Source organism: Podarcis filfolensis (genome assembly GCF_964270895.1).
Source record: "Podarcis filfolensis genome assembly, chromosome: 7".
Classification (NCBI taxonomy): domain Eukaryota; kingdom Metazoa; phylum Chordata; class Lepidosauria; order Squamata; family Lacertidae; genus Podarcis; species Podarcis filfolensis.
In genome coordinates this window covers 5,286,543-5,307,812 of record NC_139603.1, presented here as the reverse complement: position 1 = coordinate 5,307,812, position 21,270 = coordinate 5,286,543, and the positions used below count along the sequence as shown (strand labels likewise).

Sequence of the window (21,270 nt, the reverse complement as noted above, 5' to 3'; positions counted from 1 at the left end):
AGGTTCTTTATTTATGACGTTAACTTGTGTTAGGGGAGAAGAAGGACATTCTGAGCATGATGGCAGGAGAATTGTCGTCACGATCACTCTGCTGTCCATCTGTCCTGTCTCCCATCTCTCTTGCCTTGGCTGTATGGGTTGCTGCTGTGGATTGAGAGTCAGTGCCTAACACGGAAGGAAGGAGAGGGAAACATTAGAGCACTGGCCATGGGTGTTCATTTTGTTCAGTGATCAGGAGCTCCCAGCTGCCTTCCGGACTCATTTCCCTATTATAAACACACATTTATCCTCCAGCTATCTGCCATCAGCTGCCGCGCTTTCCTTTGGCACCCTAGTAAATGAAGCGCTAACGTTCAGCCCAGACAAAACAGGCTTATAAGGCTGCCCTCATTAGCCCACCTACCTAGGTGTAAGCCTCACTAAATTCAGCAGGACTTACTTTTTTAGTGGACATGGTTAGGATTGTGCTGTTAAGTCTCGGAATGGCTGAGCATTAAAATTAGTATTAAATTTCTATTTCACTCTTCCAAAGGAGAAAACAACAAAGTAGTAAAAATAAATAAATCAGGAAGTCCCTGGTTCAAATCTTGCCTGTGTGATAAACCCATTAGGGGACCTTTGGCAGCCACTTTCTCTTTTCTCTCCATCCCTGCCCCTCCTCTGGTGTGGGGATGATGGAAATGATGAAGGATCATGCAAGGTGGCCGTTAGCAATGCAGCAAAACAATGATTTGTGATGGGGGTTTGAACACTTAACAGCCCTCCTGTCACAAAACATCATGTGTACAAATACTAGATAACAGTGCTGGTCACTGATAAAATCTTATTAATCTTAGGGGTGTTTACAGATGTACATAATTTAGCTTTATGAGAATGAGCTGCAGCAAGCCTCAGGCTAGTGCACAGCTACTCTTTTTTCCAGTGCAGCTATGAGGAGGAATTTGGAAGCTTTCTTTTCCATTTTAGATTAATCATGGTTTGCTATGTTATCTGAGTCTCAACAAATGGTGGTTAATCTTAGTTGGGTTTAGTTAAAAGAAGAAACGCCAAGCCATAGTTTATGGAGCTATCTTGTTTCAACTAACTGGATTAACTTTTAGGGTTTGGGGTGACACACGAAACTGAAGTTAAATGAAAGTGTGATTTAGTGTTATGCCAAAACACCTTCCCTGTGTTTAGGACACACACAACTGCTAGGAGAACCCTGTTGTTGTAGTTTGTAGCATAAGCTGATTTGTAGCAGAAGTAAGAATTAAGGTATACCTCCTCCTCCCTTAGGCCAGTGCTGTTTTTGTGCTTCTTCCTGAAGCTTAATGAAACATGGAGGTGGGAAGAAGAGAAAGGGGTCACTTATCTACAGAAATCAAGAGCTGGCACCACCAAACTTGCAGAATAATTCAGTCAGGTTGGGAGTGATGAGAATGAATTGCATGGACCAGTGGCTTGACTTGATGATTATTATTTATTTAAATGTAAGCTAAGCTTACATGGGGTCACGAAGAGTCGGACATGACTAATTGGCTAAACAACAACAACAACAAGCTAAGCTTTAATAATAAAGAAATCTGTAACAAAATAGCATAATGAGAGAAACAAAATACAGCAACATGAGGCAAGTGAGGCAAGTGAGGCAAGGAACAAGAAGAGACAGTTGGCCCTTCTTAACTGACATTCTTAACTGTCCTTCTTAACTGACACTGAAGGGAGGGGCTGATTCTGGAGCAAAGCATACAAGACATCTACTTTTATGGCAGCACCCTCATGGGTGCCTCATTTTATGCCCCCCACCTCTGCCAGAGAAGCGGTACCAGTATAGATGCTGTTTTCCTGCTGATTTCCTGCAAGATCTTGACTTGATGTTAGGCAAGCGTCCCCATGTTCCACAGATGGGAATAGGATGTTAGACTCAGTGGGTCCTTGGTCTGGTCCTGGAGGACTGCTGTGATTATTTCCCACTTGGAACGTTTTGCTCTCTTGACTGTTTCTTGCTTATCTCAGAGCTGACTGGTGGACACATTTCCTTTAAGAAGGCATTTTTATATGCTAAACGGATCCCCTGAGAATCATGGATAATGTCGCTCCCCCCATGTACTGTTATTGAAATTATCCCTCTGTGTGATTCCTTGTTCATTCTGTTCAGCACACCACCCTGTGTGCTTTTTAATGGTTGGGGTTTCTATTGTTTTAACAGTTCTTACTTTTTTCTAGCCCAGTCTGGAGAGTTGGGGAAACCACTACCATGGAGAAGTCCCTAATAGCTAGCCCTGCCTTCTGGTCTGATGGGTGGGAATATCCTGAAGTTAAAATTAAAATGCCCTCCTACCTCCCTCAAGAAATTACAGTGAGCAAATTCCTTGTTTTCTGATTCCTCTACTCCTGCTTTGTCTTCCCTCCACCCCAAAGTTCCTGCAGCGGATTTAGGGAAAAGCCTGGACCTCATGAAGAAACAGATTTCAGACTTGCGGCGTGATGTTGACAAATGCCCCAGCGCTACAGAAGAGAAGGATAAATTTAAAGAGAAAATGTCGATATCCTTCAGAACGTTGTGAACTGGGAATCCCTGAGAACAGCATGTAGAATAAGGAACTCTTATGTGTGCTGCTGGGGAACCAGCCCTTTTGGATTCTTTCCTCATTGGAGGGGAGCACTAATAAGATACAACCAAGGGGAGCTGCCAGGAAGGCTCTCTTCTCCAAAGTCACAGACAGTGACTGCACAGTTGTGATCACATGGCTGTACAGTGGTACCTCGGGTTACAGACGCTTCAGGTTACAGACTCCACTAACCCAGAAATAGTACCTCGGGTTAAGAACTTTGCTTCAGGATAAGAACAGAAATCACGCGGCGGCAGCGGGAGGCCCCATTAGCTAAAGTGGTGTTTCAGGTTAAGAACGGACCTCCAGAACAAATTAAGTTCTTAACCCAAGGTACCACTGTAGTTGTTGTTTATTAAATTAATAGCTTCCCCAATCCCCAGTTTAAAAGACCATAGATAGTTTAATAAGCCCAAGGCCTGGGAGAAGAGGAATGTTTTTACCTACAGATATGCAATGAAGGCGCCAGGCCAGGCTCCTTGGGGAGAGCATCTCACAAGCAGGGAACCTCCACGGAAAAGCCCGTTCTTGTGTTGCCTCCCTCTGGCCTCTCATGGAGGGGGCACACGAAGAAGGGCCTCAGATTATGATTGCAGGGTCCAGGTCAGTTCATATGGGGAGAGGTTTTGGTGGTGTTGGGGAGGCATTCTGTACCTAAGGGACCTCTTCATTTACCACAGGGTTAGGGCATGCAATGACAAGGTCTGGTCACAGATTTATTTATGGCTCAAATTGGAGCAAGCTCAAACTTACTTAATACTTTTCCATGTGTGTCCTGCTCATTTTGTTGGCAGTAGGACCAGGTGTATGCCACCTAACAAGATACAGTGGTACCTCGGGTTAAGTACTTAATTCGTTCCGGAGGTCCGTTCTTTACCTGAAACTGTTCTTAACCTGAAGCACCACTTTAGCTAATGGGGCCTCCTGCTGCTGCCGCGCCGCCAGAGCAAGATTTCTGTTCTCATCCTGAAGCAAAGTTCTTAACCTGATGTACTATTTCTGGGTTAGCAGAGTCTGTAACCTGAAGCGTATGTAACCTGAAGTGTATGTAACCCGAGGTACCACTGTACTATCCTTTGGAGTCTCCAGCTATGAGTATGGGAGGGTTCTACAATACATGGGTGGGTGCTGCCAGGACTGGTGGAACTAACTGCTTATAATAGAGAATTCTTAGTGAGCAGATGATAGGCAACCCTGTGCCACAAAGCAATGCTAGTCATTGGATGCGTGTAGAACTCTGAATTGCAGGTGGGGTTTTTTGGGGGGGGGCGTGGAGAGAGAAGTTAGTTGGTTTGAAACAGAAATACAGGCAGATGACATGGAATGGGGAGAGCAGCTGAGAACACCGAGGGTCACCTGCAGATAGAGCTCTTTTGTTAAATTTAGATTGTGCTTCCACTCAGCAACTGTGATCTTTGACTCAAGTCTTACAGCTTTGTTAAGGAGGCTGAGGAGCAATATGAGAAGCTGCGGATGATGCACTCAAATATGGAAAACCTCTTTATGGAATTAGGACAGTATTTCCTGTTTGACACCAGTAAAATATCTTCTGAGGAATTCTTCACTGATTTGCACAACTTCAGAATCATGTTTTTGGTGAGCATTCCCTCTGGCCTGCTAAGCTGCATACAACCCTCTGCTCATGCAAACTGCTTTGCTTGTGTCCGACTTGTGAAAGCCCACCCAGCGCCGTGCCTCCAGCAGCACATGAAACAGTGCCTGGTGGGATACAGCCCCCTCTCGTTGCATGAGTTTTTCATTTTGCCCTTATTAGGCCTTTTGCAGAGATTTTGGTGGAGGTGTTTTTGAAATGTGTTTGTACACTAGAATTGCTACTCTTGAGGCTTCAGCTCCTCACCTAAAGGGTGTGTGTGTGTGTGTGTGTGTGCGCGCCAATGCCTATTCAGATAATAAATGTTGTTTAATGTGTTTGCATTGCAGTTATACAGCCAAATCTGCGAGATAAAGCTTGCCAAAGGTTGTTTCTTTTTGCATTTTTTTAAAAAAGAGTTCTGGTCAGACCAGAAGTGTAATGTGGGTTTTGGTGCAGTAACATGCATGTGCCTGTTTTCATCTGAGATGTTGAAAGGCATATGGCTGCATTGTGTCTAGCAACTAGCATTTACTTCCTATGAACTTGGAGGTTTCATTTAACTAACATAGCTAAAGCTGTTAGTAGACCCAAGTTACACAAACCTGTTGAATTCTTCTCTCGCATTGTCCTAATTCTTTTCTTGAGCTATCTTTTATGCCATTGAGAAGGAAACATCAGGTGGACATCCTTGCCATAACTCCCCCATAGTCCATCTTACCAGCCAGCTGTGTCTGCTTTTCAGCAAGCCGTAAAGGAGAATCAGAAGCGGCGGGAGACGGAAGAGAAGATGCGTAAAGCTAAGCTTGCCAAAGAGAAGGCTGAGAAGGAACGGCAGGAGAAACAGCAGAAGAGAGAGCAACTGATAGATATGAATGCAGGTAATGTAAAGCAGCTTGGTGGTAAGAATAGGGAAGAGGGGACCGAATGCAAAACAGAGCGACTTGGCACTGAAGTCTTGAGTGAGTACAGTAACAGATCCTGGCCTAGTGATACTGATTTCCTAACAGTGCCAGTGGATTTATTCTATAGTTGTCTCAGTGGATGGAAAGCTATTTTGAAGGGGGCAGAGTCATTGCAGGAAGGAGGGTCAGTGCCTCCTCTCCCTTAAGGATCCCATAAAAGTTCTTTTGGATCAGACCCGGAGTCCAGCATCTTGCTTGCAACTGTGGCCTTCCAGTCTCCTGGAGATAAGGAGGCAAGAACCCTCCACACACTGTTTGCCCTCTAGGGGTACTGCCACTGAACATGGAGATTCTATTTAGCCATTATGGCTGTGTGCAGGGGAAAAGGAAGCCAAACTTAAGCCCCTTTAACTGACAGGCACATCCCTAGTTATATACCAATTTGCATCTCAATCATAGAAGTTTTCAGTAGCAGGAGCTCTTAGGTTTGTGTCTTGAAATCTGAAGAGGCTCTTCATACTTGGCACAGGCCTACCCTGGAAGCATTTTGAAAGTGAAATGAGATTAAGTAATATTCATGGAGTCACATTTTGATAGCCTCAGCGTGTCTTCAGCTGGGTATAAATGGGGTGGGAAACTCTGATGGACCACAGTTTTCTGGTCCATTTCCATCATATCTACATGAAGCAAAATGACTTTACATTTATGATTCTCTATGTACAAGTTTAATACAACTTTCGATATAAAAGTGCTTTCTGTGCAGGAATTTTCTGGTTTAGTGGGCTTTGTTCATCAGCATGGTATGCTTAAATTATTTCTTTTGGTGCTTTCTTCCTCCTCCTCTTCCTTTCAGAGCTCAGTTTGATTTTGCTCCTTTCCTTTTCATGGTTTTCCATGGCATTTAAATCCTGTGGAATCCCTTCCAGTACTTTGCCTCACTTGTCTTCTTTCAGAGACGAGTAAAAACTTTGTTCTGCCAAGCCTTGAGAGCTAAGCTCTTTCCTTACTGCCAGGGCTTTGAATTTGTTCTTGTGTATGTTTTAGCTTGCATGATGGTCTATGCTCAGTTTTTCCTCAGCAAACAGCTTTGAGAACACTTTGTAAATAAATAAATGGGGCTAGATAACAGAAGTACCACTTCAGCCCAGGATTATTTAAGACAGTAGTTCATTATAAACAAGAAAGAGTCTTGTAGCACCTTAAAGAACAACAAATTCATGATGGCTTAAGCTTTTATAGATTAGGGCCCATGTCATCAGATGCATGAAGTGCTATATAGACTGTTTGCATTTTATTGCTCTTTGACTCCACGGAACACCATTATTTCTCTCTACACCAAAGTGTGTGTATATATACACTTGCCAACTGAGGAAAACATTTTATATGTCTGATGAACTCTAACCTATGACAGCTTCCACCAGGGATAGCCAATGTGGTGCCCTCCATATGATGATGGGCTCTGTCAGCCCCTACCAGCATGGTTAGGGATCAGAGATGATGGAAGTTGTGGTCTAACAACATCTGGAGGATGTTACCATTAATGATGATCTTGGCCCATTGGTCAGAGTATATCGCCTCAATTCTGGAGGATCACGGGTCTTCCACCCCTGTCTTTCTCCACAATGAAGTTGTTAATCTTTAAGCTGCTACAAGCCTCTTGTTGTTTTTGTTGCGGTAAACTAACACAGTACGCCCCTGAAAGCGTAGGCTATTGTAATGGACCCTGGAACTATGGACTGAGCCCACTTTGCTTGACTTGCATGTCTTGCAATTGAACAGCAATTGTGTGACTTTATAGTACTAATTTACCCCTTTTTAATGCAGCAGTCACATATCTAAATAGATAGCATTTGTTAATTAGAATCCTATCTAGATCTTAGTTTCTAATTGCCTAGATGCTTAGAAGGCTTTAATGACGGCCCTGCGTCAGTTTACAGTTCTGATTCATGCCTCCAATATTAGCGCAAGTTTTCCAAATGCTGGTTCTGATTGCCCAGCCAAGTGACCGTCTGCTAATCTGTGTCTTTCCAGAAGGCTTCCTTACATACAGACACAATCCTCTCTTAGCTACCAAAAACATTCCTTTGTTAGAACATATGGACTCAATTACTACCCCTGTCTGCTTATTTCCTGTCTCCCGCAATTTCCTGCCAGTTACCCCTGCCTTTGAGCAACTCGAAGTTGTGCTGAGTGACATGGCTTATGGTTCTCCTCACATTCCTTTCCCCTTCCCCCACAATTTTGTCTTGGATTACTGTGGTGAAACAGTGCTGTGAGTAATATATAAGCAGAGAAACAGCCCTGGCCTAGTGAAAGAAGGATGTGAGGGAGATGGAGGGCCCCCATAGTTCTCCCTGAACCACTCCCAGTTTGCCTGAATTATTTTGTAAGTTCAATGGTGCCAGCTCTTGATTTCTGTAGATAAGGGACCACTTTCTGTTCTCCCCCCTCCACATATTTCACTAAGCTTCAGGAACAAGCAGAGAAACAGCAGTAAGAATTAAGGGGTACCTCCATCTCCCTTAGGCCAGTGCTGTTTTCCTGCTTCTTCCTGAAGCTTAATGAAACACAGAGGTGGGGAGAAGAGAAAGGGGTCCCTCATCTATAGAAATCAAGAGCTGGCACCATTGAACTTACCAAATAATTCAGTCAGGTTGGGAGTGGTTCAGTGAGAATGAACTGCATGGACCAGTGGCTTGACTTGATTATTATTATTTATTTAAATGTAAACTAAGCTTTAATAATATTTGGGATGTGGTTGGCATTGTGGTCTAAACCACCGAGCCTAGGGCTTACCGATCGGAAGGTCGGCGGTTCGAATCCCCGTGACGGGGTGAGCTCCCGTTGCTCGGTCCCTGCTCCTGCCAACCTAGCGGTTCAAAAGCACATCAAAGTGCAAGATGATAAATAGGTACCACTCTGGCAGGAAGGTAAACATCATTTCTGTGTGCTGCTCTGGTTTCACCAGAAGCGGCTTAGTCATGCTGGCCACATGACCCGTAAAAACTGCGGACAAATGCTGGCTCCCTCGGCCAGTAAAGCGAGATGAGCACCGCAACTCCAGAGTCGTTCGCAACTGGACTTTAACTGTCAGGGGTCCTTTTTAAGCTTAATAATAAAGAAAACTGTAGCCCAATATCATAACGAGAGAAACAAAATACAGCAACTTGAGGCAAGTGAGGCAAGGAACAAGAAGAGACAGTTGGCCCTTCTTAACTGACATTCTTAACTGTCCTTCTTAGCTGACACTGAAGGGAGGGGCTGATTCTGGAGCAAAGCACACAAGCCCCTACTATTATGGCAGCACCCTCATGGGTGCAGCATTTCATGCCCCCCACCTCTGCCAGAGAAGCGGTGCCAGTATAGGTGCCCATTTCCTGCAAGATCTTGACTTGATGTTAGGCAAGCGTCCCCATGTTCCACAGATGGGAATAGGATGTTAGACTCGGTGGGTCATTGGTCTGGTCCTGGAGGACTGCTGTGGAACGTTTTGCTCTCTTGACTCTTTCTTGCTTATCTCAGAGCTGACTGGTGGACACATTTCCTTTAAGAGGGCATTTTTATATGCATGCCTCTAAGCTGTCAAGGAAATAAACAACTATCTGACTTTTAGAATACATCTGAAGGCAACCCTGTTTAGATAAGTTTTTAATGTTTGATTGTTTTCTTGTGTTTTTAATATTCTGTTGTGAGCCACCTCAGAGTTGCTGGGGAAACCCAGCCAGATGGGCGGGGTATAAATAATAAATTATTATTATTATAGCTTAGCAGGTTGAATATACAGATATAGGTCAGGTGTAGCAGGTTATTTTTGCCAGCAGGTGGCGCTGTGGATAATGGATTCAGACCCACTGAAAGTACCCAACAGATGTTCTAGTGTGATTTTATAGGTTTATGTTTAGCCAGGAGCTGTTGCCACGGAAACCAAGATTTGCAGGGCAGCCTGTGAATTAGTGGTTAACGCTTTCAGCACCAGGCTCACTGTGGATGGGAGCCGGGGATGACAACAGTGGAATTAAATGAATTAGAAACATTTGTGCTCCTGCAGATAATGTAATCTTTGGGCTCTCCTTTTCTCAGCAGACATATTTGCAGGGCCTTTGTATCCTGGCAAGGATGTTAGAGGGACCAGCTCCCCGAATGCAGAGACAGCACCAAATCATGAGTTTTCATTCACAAAACCTTAAAGGCTGCAAGAGCTTTTGCTTCTGCCATGTTTCCTCTCACCCCTCATAATGTCTGTAGAAGGTGTTGCTGGTTTCCCTTCTTCCTGTGAGAAGGGATACCAAGCAAAGGCACAGCCCCTTAGTTCTTTTTCCTGCACCTCCTTTGGTGAGGTGGGCTGAGCTGCTCGTCTGGCAAGAGAGGATCATGGCAGCGCACAGCTTCTGCCAAAGGAACAGTGCAGGGGTCTCCCTTGGCACATGGTTTTTGGGCCAGGAGCATCCTTGTTGCTAGGGGAAGGCGATCAGTTGAGACAGGCAAGCTAATCTCCTTAGTAGCCAGAGAGCTGCTGAGAGCGAAAAGGAGATTAATGGGAAATGGATGGCACAAAAGCCCTGGGGGTGCTAATCACATCAAGGCAGCAGAATAGCCCAGTAGCTGGGCCCATTAAAAGCTGCTGGGAGCCTGCCAGGAAGCCCCCCACCCTACTGCAACATGTGTGTGAGGGGGGGGGGGAGCTGCCTTTCAGAGGGATTCCTCCCAAGCCTGTCTTAGGGATGGAGAGACTGATTGGTTATTTTATTGCATTTTGCTTTTCTTTTTTTTATCGCAAATCATGTGCTGTTTTAGTGTGTGTGTGTGAATTAGGTCAGTTTCCTTTAAAATGGTGACCAGAGAAAAGGCTCCTCCATCCCTGCCTGCCTTGCTATTGCGGGGGCAGGGGAGGCCTGAGCCATTCCTCAGCCCTGTAATGGAATAGCTGGAATGAAGCGAGGAGAGCTGCGATGGGGAGTTTCATCTCAGTTTTTGTGCTGATAAAGAAGGAATTTATTTCCTCTTATTAGTAGAACAGAAAGCATGATTGCTGAGGGCCAAACCAGCTGTGCTTGCCAATTCAGTTAAGAAGCTGGGGTGGGGGGTGGGGAGCACGTGAGTGACTAAAGGAAAACCTGCCCCTTCCCTAGCCTGACCTTCTCAGAGTTTGCTGCTTTGAGACATTTTCTTCCTGCATTCTCACTTTGATTATCAGAGGTGGGTTATTAAAGCAGTGAGGTAAGGCAGGGGAGGAGCGTTTGATGGTTTTTCTCATCTCCCCCCTCCCCAACCTTTTAACGTAAAAGTTAACACTAACACAAACCGGCAGGTATGGTTCTGAATCTAATGTACAGCAGAATTGTTTTTGGGATTGCAGCTCTACATAGTGTGAGTGCCTAGTTTAATATTTCCCTATGTTATAAAAAGAACTTACTCCCCATGTCAGTTAGAAATCACTTTGAGAAGCATTTTAGTGTGGCTTTCTCCTTGACATATCAATTTCCCACATGTATAAAGTTCTTTTTGTTTGTTTGTTTACAAAGAAGTGCTTTCAAATATACATTCCATCATCTTCCCAATACCTGCACCCTGAGCCAGAAAATATTTCACCATGCACTATTTGATGGGAGCCTGGTGGGTGATCTTCCCATGCGCTCCTTGTACGGGTGTCTTGGGAAGCGGTATTCACCTGATACACACTGTGGGAGGGCTTGGTAGATGGTGTCATCTTTTGCATCTGTAAAAATATAAAGGCATTGTGAGTCACCTTTTCTTTTTTCTTTTTCTTTTTGCACTTTGCAGAGGGCGATGAAACAGGAGTTATGGACAGTCTAATGGAGGCCTTGCAATCAGGAGCAGCCTTCCGTAGGAAAAGAGGACCACGCCAAGGTATGTTCTGTTTGGCCCAGAATTCTGATCCTCTTGTTGATCAAACCTGAATTGTATGGAAGAAAGATGAAACTTCAGTCATGCCTAGAAGGAGTTTAACTCACCAAGCACACGTTTGTGGCATAATGGCAGCTCACAGTTTCCTGTCTTTGCCATTCTGCTGACAATGTAAGAGCCAATTTGATTTTTAAAAAATAGTGTTAGTCTTCAATCTGGCAGCTAAAAAATGCTTTGCTTATCTTTGAAGTTCACTGAGTGACCTTGGACCAATGTTCAGTATTGGATATTGGTTTGTATTTATTTACAACCTTATGAAGCATTTTTGTAGCGGGTACAATTGAGACCAGCTTCTTCACTTCAGAGTGGGTATTTGAGATTCGGGGAAAGACAAGACTTCTCTAACTCACCCATCAAACTTGATGGGTTTCACAGCTCTTGAATGCATACCTGTGGCAATGATTCGGTAATTAATCTGCTTATAGATGCCTTTATGCCTGAAGTGGTAAGATGTTCTATGAAAAGAACGTTTGGCAAAAGGATGCTTGCTGTGTTTCCATGCCAGGACTGTTCATTTGTCTTGAACTCCTTTCCCCTGCCTGACTGTTGCTTCCTCTTAATAGCCAGATGGTCTACAAGCCAAAGGTACACCTTGCAGCTTCCTGGATTCTATAAGCCCTGAGAAAAATCTGGAGCACTTTTATATGGTTGACCCTATGGAGGAAAGGACATGTAACATGGGGCAATGTGTTAAAGAGCTCTTATTTAGCATCACAAGTTCAGTGAGCAGCTCAAGTTGACTAAAATATGCAGTAATTACAAGCTGAAGTCAATAGTCCCAACACTATTTAAGCTATTATGCACTCCCTGGTTCTTGTGGTTCAATTTGACATTCAGAGTACAGACAATTTAAAAAGAAAGTTTGGATGACTTCACCACTTTTTCCTTTTAAGTCTCTCTCGTTACTACAAGAAGCCTCCGAGAGAGCTCATGTCCAGAAGGGCTGATTTTCACATGATTTCTGACAAGAAAAACCACAATTTGCTGATTCAGACAAAGCCTCTTGGTGCAGTATTATATTTAATGCCCCATTAATATACAAGATAACAAGATTATTCATGCTTTTTCTGTAAAATGAAAGGTCTTCCTTCAAGATAAATAACTTTCTCTCTGTGTCTGTGTGTGTATGTGTAGACATTTTGAAGAATTTATTTACAGGAAAAACATGAAATAAGTGTAATCAATGTGTGTAATAAAGTGTCCTTTCGCTGATACTTTATATGTACAGATACACACACAAATATACATATGTCTTTCCATTAACTGATCATTTGAATGTTATATTTAATTTAATAATGTGAAGTAAGAATTTGATAATATTCAGGTCTTTAGAAACTGATCAATTTAAGTGCTAAGTAATTTTGTTAAATATATTAAAGCATGTTAGTTTCAAATTCTTATGACGTTCTGAGGTTAGAAATGGTTATGTATTTGAATAGTAATTTTCTGAAGAAGCAGACATTGCAAAACCCTATCAGTTAGGCACTAAATAGAAATAGTTCTGCATCAGTCGTTCCTCAGTTTCACTTTGATGCAGCCAAACTCACCTGAGGAGTTGTAGATAACTTGCAGAAAGTCGGTCAAAGCAACCCAGAGCAGGTAACGGAACAAAAATGACTTATTTTGTTACAACCTGCTGCATCATAGATAATTAAGCTGAAATACTAAGATTTAAACTGCAGTACTAAGGTTTAAGCTTTTTTGTCACCTTTTGGGCCAGTGGGATCAAGTTGGATGTAGATTGTGCTTCGCAGAGCAAGAGAGTCTTCACAATGATCTGCCTTTGCATTATGGCAGGGAGGAAAGGAAAAGAATCCTAAGGCAGGGAAACGTTGAATGAGCTGGTCTTTTGAATAGGTAGGGCAGAGTTTGGCCTGTTTCACATGCCACAGTAAGCCAAAGTAGTCATCTGTATTCAAGGTTTATCCTGTAGTTAGAAACTGTGGTTGCAGTTGGGGAACCTTCACTATGATCCCTGGTTTGGGCAACATGCCATGTCAAACCTTGGTTTAGCTGCTGGCCTGTGCTGAGCCTTGGGGAGGAGCAAAGCAGCCACAGTCTCCTTCTTGGGATAGCAGCAGCTGCAATAAGCCTGCCACAATCACTTTATTAGAGTGTTTTAAGGCGGGTGGCGCTGTGGTCTAAACCACTGAGCCTTGGGCTTGCCAATGGAAAGGTCAGCAGTTCGAGCCCCTGCGACGGGGTGAGCTCCCGTTGTTCGGTCCCAGCTCCTGCCAACCTAGCAGTTTGAAAGCACAAACACACAAAGTGCAAGTAGATAAATAGGTACTGCTCCGGCGGGAAGGTAAATGGCGTTTCTGTGCGCTGCTCTGGTTTCGGTGTTCCGTTGCACCAGAAGCAGCTTAGTCATGCTGGCCACATGACCCGGAAAAACTGTCTTTGGACAAATGCCAGCTTCCTCTGCCTGTAAAGCGAGATGAGCGCCGCAACCCCAGAGTCGTCTGTGACTGGACTTAACTGTCAGGGGTCCTTTACCTTTACCATTACCTTTACGGGCTTTTTAGGGTTAGGGTTGGACGCAAGTTGCTCTGCACTTTTTCAGCAGTCTTAAGGAGAGAGCTAAGTCAGCAAGCAAGGCATGATCTCTCAGCAGCAACCAACCTTTAAGAGGGGCCCATGTGTTGAACAGAGCAAGGGTTGAAGATCCATGCAGTACTGGTTCAATACTTACAATATACCAATCTGCCATTTAAAAAGCTTAAATTTGGGTTGGTGTGATGTCTGAATGGAGCCACTGTTCATTCACTGCTGAGTATTACTTGAAATTCCAGCCAGTTTCAGTGTTGCTCCATTCTGCAGATGTGCCACATATTTCTGTCTGTACAAATAATAAAAATGGAGAAATGTTCTCATGCTACAGGTGGCACCGCAAAAGACAGTGTGACAGCTTACCCAGGTGAGCCGTGGAGGGAAAACTGGAACATGCTGCCCTCCACCCCTGTGCACACATTGGCCCTGCTCCGCTGGCTCCTCTAACTGCCAGCCCTGGGGCCCTTACTGCAGAGATATAGATGGCCAGTCTGGACAGTTTGGGGACCTTAGGCTTCTCCAGCTGCCACTGATTAGGATTAAGAGTCAACCTGGCAGGAGGGGGAGCTAGGAAAGATGGAAGGTAACCACCCACGCCAGTTAGGATGAAGGGTCTGTGCAGATAAATGGTGATTGCAGCATCAGATGCCCAGGCCAGCTGGCAGTCTCTTCTGGCCTCTTCCCTGTGTTGCTTCTTCCTCTCAGCCAATTTCAACCTGGCAAAAGGCACTTCTAGGTGCAGAGGTCCCTTGGGCATGTAGTGACAAAGATGTATAGAAGTAACCCCAAACTGATTCTGATTTCTCCAAAGCTACTTCTCTTTTCTGCTTCAGCCCAGTGGTGAGACTTGATTTCCAGGTTCGTGTATGCTCAGAGCTATGAAATCAATGGGAACCATCTAAATAAGGTAGAGCAGAGATGTACTGCTGATCTCTCCAAAGGGTTTTGTTACTCTTTCACTAGAATCATCTACTGCTAACATCATGTGCCCTCAAAGAGAAATTGAGACAGCCCCTCCTCATAAAGATTTGGGGGCAGGGAGGGATGCTACATCCTGTCACTGCCACAGAGTAACTGCTTATCAACACAATTGGCTCTGATCTTTGACTTTGCTTTCGCTGACAAGCAGCTGTCGCTATTCAGTGGCACTGGCATATTCATGCTAGGATGTGAAGGAATGAAAAAGCGAATAGCCCTTTGTGGGCTCCACTGAATAGCTTAAGTAGTTATTGTGGGATAAGTCAGCAGGGATATTGTTCCTGCTAGTTCATTAAGAAAGGCCTGCCAGTTGCTGCCGTCTGCAGGGAGGGGAATGCACAATAGCCTTGTGTCTGTCCCCATGCAGCTTGCCTCAGTGATAGTCCTACAGTCATGGTTTCAGCCTGATTCAGACAGCCCTTCTGATTTTGATTACTCATCTTGTCATTGATGCCCGCAGCCCTGACATCATGCAGACCATCTGCTGTTGTGGTGATGGAGTTCAGATAATGAGGTCATTCCACTTCCTTGATCCAGCTCCTTTTGTTTAGTCTCTATCTGAAATAAAAACCATAACACCAGAAGCTCCAGTTTAGTCCATCCACATGTTTTAGACCTAGTTATTTCTAAGACAGGTGGTGAATCTGGTCTGTAATAGCACTTAAGGTTGTAGGTGAACACTCCCAAGATGGAGTGCTCCATACAAAGGGTAGGAATCCCTTCACATAGAAATCTGGCATGTTAGGGAGAAGAGCATTTGTTCATATAAGCCCCTGTGCCCTGCAGTCTGAAGTGGTACAGCCTGGGTATTAATTTTTAACCTCTGAGAACTAAAGCACTATGTAATGGTTCTATGCTGACTTTGTTGCAGGGGGGAAATGACTTTATCACCTGCTTTGTTCACATGCTTTGGCAGTCAGTATGGCACAAGCTCATGCTTTTGAATTGTGGGTCTCTGGCTGTCCCCCTGCTCCTCATATTGATGGAAGAATTAGGGACCAGTCAGCTGCAAAAGCCTGAACTGATCAAACGTACGCAAGGCCCTGTCTCTTGCGGTATCTTATGGGTCATAAGCCCACTGTAAATAGATACAGAGCCCAGGTACTCTGGAATTGTGCAGAGGGGTTTCCTGTTGCCTCTGTTCTCTTGTGGGGAAGGCAGGCAGAGCTTTGGAGCATCCTGAACAGGTAACCTGATGGGCGCTTTTTTTATTTCCTCGCAGCAAACTCTGTCCTGTCCCTTTGTGAGGTGGAGGAACACACACCTGAGCGGGTAACCCATGGGCATGTGGATGTTCTTTCCTCCCACTCCCCTCCATTTGTGTGTGATGTCCTCGTGTGCTGCAGGCAGGAAGTTTGGAAGAGGAGATTGGCGTTCAGGCAGCCTCCCATGCTGGGTTCAGCAGTCTGCCCAGAACTGATTGTCTTTGGGCTTCCGAACGGGTCACCTTGAGTACATGTGACTCACTATAGTTGGTTCCTTTGAAGTGTGGATCCTTCCTCACTTCTGTCTTGGAGCATGGGCCTGCCCTGCCCAGGACAATCTTCCTGGTTCTCCTGGCTCCTTCTGAGGCTGTTTCCTTGCTGTCTTTCTCCTCACCCTCCTCCCTCCTTGTCGGCATGTGCAGTGTTCCCAACTCCAGTACTGCAGTGATCCATCATCCAGGCAATGCAACTGGCTGACACCTCTACGTATTCCTTTTTGTCTTTATTGCTTCGTATATTTACAACCCTGAACTCTACAAGCTCTGCGGCTATAGGAAGTGTTTCTCAGGGTTTGCCCTTCAAGGATAGTCCTAGTACAACTTGGTAGGCAGGCACAAGCAGATGACAAGGAGCGTTTTCTTTGCCTTTAGAATTGTCGTTCTTCTGCCAGTTGCATGTTCCCTTTGCATGATGTTCAGGTGTTTGCTCTAGATGTGACACCAAAAGTGTGCCCTTTCTTTCCGTGTCTGGTGAACTGAACTCTCCATGGAACTACAGCATCTCAGGTCAGCAACCAGAGCTGCCACTTGGTTCTCCCATGGTTGTCTTTGCTTCTGCATTCTTCTTCCCAAACCCTGGAGTTTTCTCTAGACTTCTGTTTGTGATCAGGTTTATGGGCACACTCATGTGGTACAGTGTCATAACGTAAAAGTGTGTGTATGTTGCACAAGTTATGATCTCTGTGTTGAATGTTTGTTTGCCTGTCTTGGCAGGCCAAAAGTGACCCCTCCAGCTTCCCAGATCCTCCTTAACCTTCTCTATGACTGAACCTCTAGCCACTGTCCCTCATGATGCTCAGGGTTTGTGATCTGTATGATCTCCAGTTTCAAGAGGTATCTTCACAGCTTAACAGCTGCTTTGGTATCATACCCCAAACCTGGGGTGCCCGTACCTTTCTTTGCAGCAGGAAGGCAGTATTGCTTTTTTGTGACTGTAATAGGTTCAGGCATGGGACATTCTCTGTTAATTGTCCTTGTCAGAACTGCAGGTGGAGCAGAGGGAAGAGGGTTTGATTTCGTTGACCAAAGCCTCTTAGGGGTCAGCCTGCATGGCAACAGATACCAAAAATCCAGACAAGAGGCAATAACCTACAGGGCGAGAGTGTACTGACATTATCAGGCAGTTGAAATGTGATGATATGAGCTAGAAGCTATCCATATTTATAGCTTGGAAGACATCCACTTCTCTACACAGTCTGTGCCAAAACATGTGTCTCAGGAGTGTCTCTTCTGAAACAGGTGATTGTGCCCCTTCCTAGAAGTAGCATGTTCTAGGAGACAGTCCTACCAGGTGGTTTGGGTTGCACAGAACTGTGTTGTATACACAAGTGTTTTGTCTCTTCAGAAGACAGTCATTAGCAGAAAGGCTTCATCTCAGAAAACACTCTTGAGCTGTTTTTCTCTGAGAACCACTTTTGCAGAATCAGTTTGCTGTATCCCTTTTTCAGCTATGTAAGCCCTTGTAAATAAAATAGGACAAAATGGTGTCATTCACTACAGCCCTTTCTCCAGTCCACAAAGCCAGAAGTCTTGGTTTTTGTGAAGATTGGGTCAGTTCTTACTCATTTTCCAGGCCAATAATTCCAAAACATCAAAGTGCTTGAATAGACATAGTTTTATAGTTTTGAGGTACAAGAATGTTTTCAGCTGGCGCTGGAAAGAGTACAGTGGAGACGCCTGCTTGATCTCCCTAGGCAGGGAGTTCCCAAGTGCAGGTGCTGCCACACTAAACAATCAAGTTCATTCAGATGCAGAACAGGCACCTGCAGCCATGCCGTTTCTACCAATGGAAGCAGTCGAGTGGTGATAAACCTTTATATCCAAGTGCAGGCAACCTACTTGGGGAAGATCTACAGCAGGGGTCCTCAAACTTTTTAAACAGGGGGCCAGTTCACTGTCCCTCAAACACTGTTGGGGGCCGGACTATAGTTTGAAAAAAATATGAACGAATTCCTATGCACACTGCACATATTTTATTTGTAGGGCACAAAAAACAGGAAAAACAATACAATATTTAAAATGAATGATTTTAATCAACATAAACTTATAAGTATTTCAGTGGGAAGTATGGGCCTGCTGTCTCCTCAAACCACGTGAAATCTGACCCAACAAACCTGGCCGGGCCGGGTTCAGGACCCTGGCAGGCTGGATGCGGCCTGTGGGCTGTAGCTTGAGGACCCCTGGTCTACAGTCTTATTTTTTTCAGCCTACAGTTGTTGTCTGTGCTTTCAACAACTACTGTTTAGTGAATTAGCACTGTTAATTAAATAATTATCACTGACTGGGAACTTTCTGCATTTCATTCCACTCTGACCTCACTGTTTCAACCCCTCCCCCTGCCCCAATACATAAATATCCTTGTAGCTGAGGATAGCAGACGTCTGATGAAGTGAGCTGCAGTCCCCAACAGCTTCTCTGTAATAACTTTGTTAATTTTTAAGGTGGTTTTGCTGAAACAGAGTGGAAACAGCTGCCCTTCTGGAAATGCCCACACTGGTGTTACGTTGCTCATATCCTTACCATTGGGGTTGATTGAAAGGATTATGTGGAGAGGTTGGGTGGTAAATTTCAGTGCTTCATGTCTCCTTTTCTTCGGAGCAACACCTACCAAAGTGCAGCAGCTTGTTCTTCTGCTTTGGACTTCCTTTGGGAGTTTAACTTTGTCTCTCTTCCGCCCCTCATCTCTCTACCCACCTCAGCAAACAGAAAAGTTGGCTGTGCCGTCACTTCATTGCTAGCCTCGGAGTTGACAAAGGAAGATGCTCTGGGTTCAAGCAAGCAAAACAAGAAGCTAAAGAAGGATAAAGACGGAGAAGCCGAATCCCCCAATGGAGATACTCCAGATGAAACTTTCACGGAGGGGAATAGCCGCCAGAGCTAGAGCCCAGGCTAGGACTAAAGCCTGTGGCAGGAGAAAGACACACATGGCAGAGGAATTCAAAAACACTGAGTCACTTTGCAGTCTTTGATTTTACTTTTCACGGGCATGAGACGAGGAGACAAATAATGTAATCACTTCTGCCTTGCCCCCTTCTAGGGCTGTTTTACAACGTCTTTTAAGCCTTTTTATACCACAGCACAGGACATCTCATCTTGAATCTGCCACCTGCCTTTCTCAAAATCAGAACTACAGAGCTTTCTGCTGAGCATGCACCATAGTTTTGAGCAAAGATGAGAGCTGCTGCTGTGCTGGCTCCCACACCTGCAGGCAGGGTGGGGAGGACCATGCCATTGGGTAGCAAGGGTAATTCAAAATGGAACCTGCGGGCCCCACTTCCTTGTTGAGCGTGGGTGACGGGAAGCAAGGTCACAATTGAATGTCCCAGCCCTTGTGCTGCCGTCCCAGTGCCAACTAAGCATCAAATGTTGCTGAGGGACGCAAAAGGCTTAGAGGGCCGTTTGTTGGACCCCGCTGTTCTCTGGTTTCTCTCCTCTCTTGAGTTGTCCTGTACAAAAGGTATCAAAAGGCTTAAAATGTCTCCACAGGCTCTCTTCTCTGAGACAAGCAGCATCAAACATCTGGCATAGGGTTGTGGTTGGCCAGTTGGAGAGGGCAGGGCAAGGTCAGAAGAACTCTAGGCCCGCCTCTTCCTCTCTAGTCAGTTCTTCTGACCTTGTTCTGCCCTCTCCAACTGACCAGCCACAACCCTATGCCAGATGTTTGACACTGCTTGTCTTCATACTCGGAGAAGAATGCCTGTAGAGACGTTTTAGTGTTTTAGGCATGTAGGCACCAACTGGTGGCTTAACCTGGCCTGGTCCCACAGAAATCTTCCATCTCCCCCCTGTAGGGACAGGTGATCAGAACTGAGTCATCTTGGTGGGTTTCTTTTGATGCCTGCAGTGGCACATGGCAAGACTCAGTCCTCTCCCCTTGAAATCTAGTTGCCTGAATGGGGGGTTTGATGTAGAGCAGGTACCATACCACCACAGCATCACATTTGCTTGCTGGCGCCTTGGTCACCCTTTCCCAAAGGGGGCAGAACTTAGAAGGCTGTGTTTTCTAGGGGTGCTCAGGGAAAAGCAAAGCAATAGGATGCTTCCCAGCATGGAGGGGTAATTTTGTCTGCTGCAGACTGCCAACCTACTTTTTATTGTAGTTTTTGTTTTATTTCATAAGTAAAAAAAATAAAAAAGTAATTCACAGTGCTTAAGTTATATTTCAGAAGTGTAAAAATTATAATTGATAGAATATTTGGTGTTTTTTTCTGGAGAGGGGATATAATAATTATTTTGCTCAAAAGTTTTAATAAAAAAAGTTATTTGCTCCCTGTGTCCCTTTTATTTAATTAGGTAATACAGTGGGCCCATTATATGTCATTATATTTCCAGAACAGGAGCCCAAAATATCCAATATAATTTGATTGATTGATCTGATCATGATGATGCTAAGTCTCCATTGGGAAGGTCAGTTCAGATAAACCCCTTCACATGTTCAGAAAACCGGAGGGAGACACGGGGAGGCTAGCCTTCCAAACAAAACAGCCATCACCCATGCACATGAAAAGTATTCTGCACCCCAATTCCTGCATGTGTAGCGCTCCACACAGTGGAGATCTTGATTGATCTAGGATCCCTGCTTACACAGTGTTGGTTAGGAGTGTGACCACCAGACTCTGCAGCCCTGGCTTCCCCAATGAGTGTCTGAGGTGCACTTGTGTGAACACCCTTAGGCAGCCCATTTGTTCATCTAAGCAGGCGCCCTAGATTCTAGCTCTGCGTACAGACCCTCTTCCATCAAATCCACAACTTGTATAGTTTCATCATAGCTATATGATGGAAACAACAGAAAATTTGTTTTAAGGTAGGAGCACTGAATGGAAAATTCAGTGTCTCCATTGGATTGCATGGGAGAAAGGCACCACCTTTTAAAAAGTAATACATAAAGGGCTAAAGTGGGGGCATCTCCTTGGAAAACTCTGTTGCTCATTTCTTTGGAGGTGGTAGCATCCTATCCTCCTCTCTCCCACCCTTGGGTAAGCCAATAGACACTGGTTTCTCCATTGATCTGCATGAAAGAAAGGTTCATCTCCCAAACTGTGGGAAACTGGCAAAACCCATTCCCACCCAGGACCCTGGTGCAATAGGACCTTTGCTGGAGATGGGGTGGGCTTTTGCCCTTTGCTGGCTGTTTTTGGAGTGCTTTTTTCTCCCACCCCCCGGCAAATAAATGGAGACACCATTGCTCTTTAAAAACATATAGGTGGTATTGCACAATTGTATGTACAGACATAAAAGTGTACT

The 21,270-nt window shown here is 44.8% G+C and overlaps 1 protein-coding gene and 1 long non-coding RNA gene across 3 annotated transcripts in view; one reads left to right on the top strand and one right to left on the bottom strand.

The window, feature by feature from the left end:
* The window catches only part of DIAPH1 (diaphanous related formin 1), a 75,788-nt gene extending 56,807 nt beyond the window's left edge, over positions 1-18,981 (top strand). The window contains exons 23-28 of one of the 2 annotated variants that reach the window (XM_083624591.1): positions 2,404-2,529; positions 4,027-4,190; positions 4,931-5,066; positions 10,872-10,958; positions 15,766-15,815; positions 18,726-18,981. In XM_083624591.1, coding sequence (XP_083480717.1) covers positions 2,404-2,529; positions 4,027-4,190; positions 4,931-5,066; positions 10,872-10,958; positions 15,766-15,815; positions 18,726-18,764 — 602 coding nt within the window. In that variant the 3' untranslated portion in view covers positions 18,765-18,981. The remainder of the gene's footprint in view (positions 1-2,403; positions 2,530-4,026; positions 4,191-4,930; positions 5,067-10,871; positions 10,959-15,765; positions 15,816-18,725) is intronic. The other variant, XM_083624590.1, reaches the window with a different exon arrangement.
* On the bottom strand, positions 5,800-8,492 carry LOC310767645. Its single transcript, XR_014551001.1, has 2 exons — positions 7,887-8,492; positions 5,800-6,186 (listed from the first exon to the last, which is right to left on the bottom strand). It is a non-coding gene; the product is annotated as an uncharacterized lncRNA (long non-coding RNA).
* Positions 18,982-21,270: the final 2,289 nt, after the last annotated feature.